Raw genomic sequence first — 7,267 nt, 5'->3', positions numbered from 1 at the left:
GTCGTGAAGGTGATGCCGAAGACCTGCACCACTGCGTTCAACAAACCCGCCGCCGTTCCTTCCGGTTCCGGATACGTAAGTTCAGCGGCGAACTCAAAACCAACCGGCAGATAACCGGTAATGAAGAAGCTAGAAATAGATTGTAAAAGTCGCAAATTAAAGACGACCGTTATCTATCAAATGCGCGAATTTCTACAGAAGGGACAATTTTAACGAGAGAATTTTTAGCGAAGTCTGGCACCAAAGTATAGAGTGTCTTATGACAAGTCAAAAAATGGAATCAATGTTTATAAATTAAGAAACGCACATCGCGGAAATCATAATATTAAATATGTTTGTAAGAATATAAAGTATTTATGCTAAAAAAATTTCGCGGATGACACAATGTGAAAATGATCACTAGATTTTACCCCAAGACGCCGGCCGTGATGTAGACAACATATATCCCTTTGCTGTCCAGTGTCAAAGTAAAGATTATCATTCCCAAGAAACAACATAGGTAGACTGCTAGCGTAGTCTCTCTGAAAATTTATATATTCTCCGTATCGTTTCAATCGCATAGATCTCAATTTATATCATTCGATGAAATAATATAAATTGAAATACAGAAAAATATACAATTCAATATACCATTTGATGAATTATTTACAACATAAACGATATCTTAAATCCTGATAAGATTTTACAATAATCGTTATCATAAACTGGTTTTACTGATTTAAAAACAAAAAAAATCGAAGTAATTTAATATTAAAATAATATTGCTATTGTTCAAATGGTATAGATTTTGAAAAAAAGGTGTATTGTTGGACAATATTAGAATAGAAACCATCACTTCGTAGAATCTGATTACTCACTTGAACTTGTGGGTTTTATCCAATATAACGCCGCACATAACGGAGCTCAACATTCCGGTGCAAACTATCGTTAAGCCGATACGACCGGCGTCCTCTTCATGTCCCTGAAAGGAAGAAGAATTTATAAGTAACAAATTCTATAATTTTCCAGAGAATCGAGAAAAAATACACATGTTGAAATATTTAACATTAATAATTTGTAATAATTAACAATTTGTAAAAATAGAATCCAAAAAGAATATCGAAAAAGCGAGAATTGCAATTTCTTGGGGGAGGGAATACCTACCGGGAAATATTTGAGAATAATTTGATTCAAGAGGGTGCTTATGGCGTAAAGGACAGCGATATTGATGCCGTAGCTGAATAAAAGCAACACGTAACCGATATTGCTGAGCAACCTCTTGATAGAACAAAAAAACGACTCCTTCTCGGTGTTCTCTCTTTGCACAGCTTGAGCAGGACTAGGTGGTAAAGGCGGTGCCGACTTGAAGACTATAAATTACTGGTTTCTATTAAGTGTTAGGAGAAAATGTGCGTGTCTTGATAATAAAATTTCGGAGCTGATTAAAGAAAATATAAGCTTGTGTAAAGGCGAAATATATTATTTGCTCGAAATATCTCTTTCTTAATGAGATAGCATTTATAAAATATAATGTGTGATATTTTATAAGGAAATTATCTACATAGAATATTTTTTTGTAATTATGTAAAATAATTTCTTTTATATATTCTTGGTTTTTTCAGTTTGATAATTTTTATAGCCGAATATTCAAATCATTAAATCATTTTGAAAGATAAGTCATATTAATTACTTTATTTGTGTGAGTCAAATAATATTTTTCCTAAATTTTTTAGTTTCTGGATTTTATTATTGGATTGTACAACTATCCGATATAAATGGAAGTTACACGTACAGAATAATATGAGGGCTAGCACAAACGTTGTGAAAGCCGCGACGATATAGAACATAAGTCGCAATCCCCTTTCAATGTTGCAGATATTGTCGCTGTTGGGCACTAACATCGGTGGAAATAAAAAACCGATAGCGATACCCAGCTGCAACAGAAAGCCAAAAGACGAATGCCCTAAGAATTTGTTTTCGAGTTTCAGAAAAGTTATTAAAAGAAATATTTGTTGTGTATAAGTTCGATCTTTTCCGATTGTGTGGCATATATAACAATGCTTATCTTGAAAACGTTTATCGTATACTTATAACAAACGAAATTAGTATTGCTCGTATTATCGCCATATTTTTACAGGCTTACTTATTGTTACCAAAGCGGACCGTTTTCGTTTCCAGCTTTTAAAACAAATCACAAATGTATTTCAAAAAGACACCAAAAATTATTTAAAATTATAAAAATTTAAAATTATGCATTATATAAAAAGAGACTATGTTCATTTCTTCAATAATATGAAAAAATGTGAATTTTATATTTTCTACTTAAATTGTAAAAATTTTTAAACAAATAAAGAAAGAAATATGGATTTTATATTTTCTACTTGAATTGTAAAAATCTTAAGACAGAAATTAAAAAAACAGGAACATTAGACATTTTCTCTTTTCTGAAAATTTGTGATTCTAGAGTTGATGCGATTTAAAATTCCGATCCATTGTAAACTTAGTATTACTAATATTGAATTAATATTGAATCAAGCTTCCGTTTACATTCTTATTAATCTAATCTTAAAAAAATCTCTCGATTTTAAAGAATATTTTAGATAAATTTTTATGTAATTTAAGAACAAATAAAGAGAATGTTGTAAAGATGTAATAAAAAATCAATGAAAAGATATCACAAATTTAAATTATCAAGTTTCCTTCAAACAAATTCAAATTCTATTCCAAATAATATATTTTAATGATGTATAAGGATATTTACATACTTGATTGCCGAAGACACCGATGCTACAGGCACTGCTAACTTGATCAGGTCCGAACCAAACAGCAGCCAATCGGGCTGGAACTGACAGAACGAAGGTTTGACTGACTGCCACCAGACTTTGGCCGAGGAACGTAATCCAGAAGCGATCGGTAGCTATGCTGAATACCTTTATCCAGGAACCGAAAGCGGTTCCGAGCGCCCCGAAGATCACGGCATATCTAAGACCCTAAAATCCCATTCCACCCCCTGATGCATTTAGATATTAATAAGTGAATCTATGATATTATGCGGAATGAAATTTGTTCGATCAGTAACAACGATTACTTGAAGGAAAGTGACTTTCGAAAGATATCGTCCATGTTGATCTCGAGATTGTATCCACAAACTTGTTTATTCGATAAATACGAAATTGTTTATTTTAAGTAAAAGTGAATGTTATCGTTTCGTATGATCAGATAAGGTGCTACACATATATTACTTTTTAATAAATTGTGCAAATTTTACGTGTCATCATAATTCGCTATCATACCTAAAAAAATCAGACGAATCAGGAAGTCCAATTTTTCGAAATTTATCGCCGCTCTCTGATAATTTCGAAAGTCAATTACGCGAAAAGAAAAACGGTTTGTAATTTTAAAAAATGTACGGTAGTTCTGAGACATAGTATATACAAGTCTTTGATATATTTACTTTGATACATTCTATTTTATCGTTAAAAGATGATTACTTACGAACTTATCCAGCAGATAACTAGCAGGAAATATTAATGGTATGTATGTTATCATATATATCATGCTTGTCATGTCTATCAGGAAACTTGAAACATTGTAGTAGCGCATTACAATGTTCGCTATAATACTATATTGGATCCACTGCATGGCGTTGCTCGCACTGTACAGTACGAAGAGGATAAGCATCAGCCATCTTTTTTTGTAAATTTTAATCTCCAGGCTCTGTAACAAATCCTGTAATCAACGACATCCATTCTCGATCTTTCGATTTTTTATGTGCACGTCAATATCTAAAAATTATAATATTACATAAAAATTTAGCGGCATTATCAGCCTCTTGTGCGCTTCATATTATAGATTGGAAAAACAAAAACTGCGAAGAATTAATTCTAGCTTATTATATATCTATCGTAAAAATGACATTCAATTATGTACATGTCGATTTTCTTTATATACATTCTTATATTTGAAAGTGACATTAAAACATTTTATAGACAGTTTCATATAAAAGTGCAGGATTATATAAAATTTTCTTCTCTATAGAAACTCCTGATATCTTCTTAAAAAAAAATTCATCTTTTTTTTAAAATACGCATTTTGAAAGAAAAAATTTTTTAAAGAAAAGTGTTAATTACACGTATTATATATATAAATTTAATCATTTAATATTTGAATAATAGGTAGCTTACTGAAATAAAACTAAATATGTCGCGTCAACTCGAAACGAAGACTCTTTCGTTAATTTTCAATTTTTCTTTGTTTGATCTTATCAAGATTCATTTGACAACAGAATTATTCACCTGCATCGGTTGCATACCGCCTTCAATGGTCTTTATGTAATCGCCGGAAGCTTTCCCCATTTTTTCAGACATTTGCGTTCGTTCCGATTCCATGATCAATATTAATAATATTAATGAGATTGATTGAATCGAACGATATCGTTAGAAGACGAATCAAAACGGTCCTCCCTCTTTCATTAATACGGCTTTATTTCCTAAAATCCAAACAAGTGTTGATTTCATCGTATCTTCGAATATATTTCTCAGGCATAAATACTTCGATAAAAGCACAAAATTAATACAATCAAAAAATACAAATATTTGGAGTTTCGAAAGCAAGATATCGATATATGGACATTGAAGTATTTTTTTTAAATATCACTATTTTTCTAAAGGATTTAAAATTCCGATCCATTGTAAACTTAGTATTACTAATATTGAATTAATATTGAATCAAGCTTCCGTTTTATCGATTGCAAAATCGATATAATTAAGACGTGATACTCTGTTTTCCTCAGTAAAATGCTAACGTAACGGCTGATAAAATGATAGCGGCTGCACACAGTCCGCATCTAGGAGCAATTGAATCCGATATAGGGTGAGCCCCTGCCCCCTTCGTTTCATCCGTCCGCCCCCGCACAGACACGGCCGATCTGTCTGTCGAGGTAGCGAAATTAATCGTGGGTGTCCACTTCGACTCGGTTTCCCACCTAATCACAGTCGCAATTTAAATCTCCCGAAGCACCCTTCGTCGATTAGCGAATACTCCAGACTGTCACTTCCTTTATTCCGCGCGCGCGGGATCCAATTCTCGTTTGCCTGCACGCGCAGTGACACGTGTCATTGTAATAATCATGTCTTCTCAATGTCGTACATTTTTTAAACGATAAGTGGTAACGCTACATTTGGTGAAAAATGAATCTTACGTAATAATACCGAGAATTTATCTCACGAGACAATCAAAATCTTACGTAATAATTCCTAATATAAGAATTGTTAGAACGATGACAATCAATCAATGACAATCAAAAGATTTTGTACAGAATTATATTAAATTAAGTTAGAGACAAATTCGCAACACCTTTCACACAATTAAATATGAGAATTGATTTTATTATATGTGTAAAAATAATCACGAACACACATACAATGCAAACATTCCAAAAAATTTATAATAACGCTCCTGCATTATTTCGATCAAAATTATGTAAAATTCAATTACATTCGATTGAATAAAAATGCGTGCAGATATGCAATAAATTTAAAAGTTATTAATGTAGAACAAGAGAAACGGGATTATCAAGATATTTTACATGTAATAATTATTTTGTAATCCATATACAAACGAGAGAAGTACAAAACTTTGAATTAATATTCACACATCCGCGTTGAACAAATTCATTTATCTCATCATTACATTACATCGATTGTCTATTATCGCTCGCTCTTGATCCGTGTAATCAGAGATCATTTTATTGCGTGGATTGACATTTCGCGTCTCTTTGTGCTTCATAAAGTTAACACGTTACGGACAGATGATACGCCACTCTTTATATCGTGATTCTGTCATACTTTTCACGAAGATATTTGTACAAAGATAACGACAGAGAGAAATATTTGTACAAAATTAAATTCTTGCATTATTCAAAAAAAGTAATAAAAAATATCGATATATGGACATTGAAGTATTTTTTTTTAATATCACTATTTTTCTAAAGAGAGCACCTATTATATTTATCGTGTTGCATAGAAGCTGAAATCCCTGCGAAAATATATCGAAAATTAATCTATAATTAATCTACAATTTGGATTTCCGAGAAATGTACTATGTAAATTACATGATAATGATGATTGAGACTATTCATAAGCTGTTTTGATCTAACGTATTATATATACGCGAATACGCGAGTGTTTAGATATGTGTGTGATCCTTGTACATATGTAACCGGATGTACATTTAACGAATTGAAATAGATTCGTATGAGTCAATCCAAACGCTGAGCATTATTTTTTATTGTACAAAATATTCAAAATTGAATCGAGCTCTTATTGCTCATCTTTTTCGACATTCTTAATATCAAATTAATATTGTTACGAATTTCAATTATCACTGCACGTTGATATTTTAATCAAGGATTGCATATCGGGGAAAAGTATCTATGATCTATGATATTTCGCGAAGCTTTGGAGATTGTGATCAATTTCTAAAAGATAACTATTATTAAAATCTAAATAGCAAAGCATTTATTCAAAATTAATATTTTTCTCAATAGAGTAATTATATAATATATACTCGTAAAATAAAATTGGATATTAATTTTATTAATGATTATTAAATAATATAAAAAGGAAAATAAAGAAGTTAATATATAACAAATTGAAACGTAGATGGAAGAGCGAAATTAATTAAGGCATGATATGGAACGTATATGTATATGTATATAATGCAAAAATAGAATCTATTACTGAATCTATTACTGATCGGTAATTCTCTCCTCCATAACAATGAAATTTTCATAAAACTTTAAATTGTTTCCCATTTTACAATATTATAAATATAAAATTTCAATACATTTTAAAAAACATTTAAATTTTAATTTGTGATCGAAATGATTGAGAGCATCGAATCTGAAATACTCAAATATTTTATACATAAACATACGTTTTTGTCCAATCTTCTCGTTATAACGAAATCGATCACGAATACTTAAAATATCTTTCCCCGATTGCTTTATCCAGACAAGTGACTCATTATCGCTCCTTCATCGCGCTATCCATCACGAATGTCCTTTGACGCGTCCAAATTCACATATGTAAATGCAACAAATGTTATATCGGGCTGTCACGCCTCATTACCGGCATGCCGATAACGTTGATAACGGAGAGCGACTCGCGGTATCGCGGAACGTCGAACGTAAACTAAGTGCATCGTGCATTCCGCGAAGGCGCCCGTTCTACCACTCGGCTAAATGCCTCTCTATCGCCGATCCCTTCCCTAACATCCCACGTAATCA

General features: G+C 31.7%; 1 protein-coding gene across 2 annotated transcripts in view; it reads right to left on the bottom strand.

Annotated features, from left to right (window-relative positions):
• LOC115243352 (uncharacterized MFS-type transporter C09D4.1) overlaps positions 1 to 7,164 on the bottom strand; it is a 9,512-nt gene extending 2,348 nt beyond the window's left edge. Inside the window, exons 1-9 of one of the 2 annotated variants that reach the window (XM_029820265.1) lie at positions 6,916 to 7,164; positions 4,275 to 4,468; positions 3,475 to 3,708; positions 2,745 to 2,969; positions 1,772 to 1,913; positions 1,144 to 1,349; positions 858 to 961; positions 411 to 521; positions 5 to 129 (exon numbers count right to left, since the gene is read on the bottom strand). In XM_029820265.1, the coding sequence (XP_029676125.1) occupies positions 5 to 129; positions 411 to 521; positions 858 to 961; positions 1,144 to 1,349; positions 1,772 to 1,913; positions 2,745 to 2,969; positions 3,475 to 3,708; positions 4,275 to 4,367 (1,240 nt within the window). In that variant the 5' untranslated portion in view covers positions 4,368 to 4,468; positions 6,916 to 7,164. The remainder of the gene's footprint in view (positions 1 to 4; positions 130 to 410; positions 522 to 857; positions 962 to 1,143; positions 1,350 to 1,771; positions 1,914 to 2,744; positions 2,970 to 3,474; positions 3,709 to 4,274; positions 4,469 to 6,915) is intronic. The other variant, XM_029820266.1, reaches the window with a different exon arrangement.
• Positions 7,165 to 7,267: the final 103 nt, after the last annotated feature.

The sequence above is a fragment of the Formica exsecta genome, unplaced genomic scaffold (genome assembly GCF_003651465.1).
Source record: "Formica exsecta isolate Colony F162 unplaced genomic scaffold, ASM365146v1 scaffold72, whole genome shotgun sequence".
NCBI lineage: Eukaryota > Metazoa > Arthropoda > Insecta > Hymenoptera > Formicidae > Formica > Formica exsecta.
The sequence above is the reverse complement of the archived record's forward strand: the minus strand, read 5'-3'. Positions and strand labels throughout refer to the sequence as shown.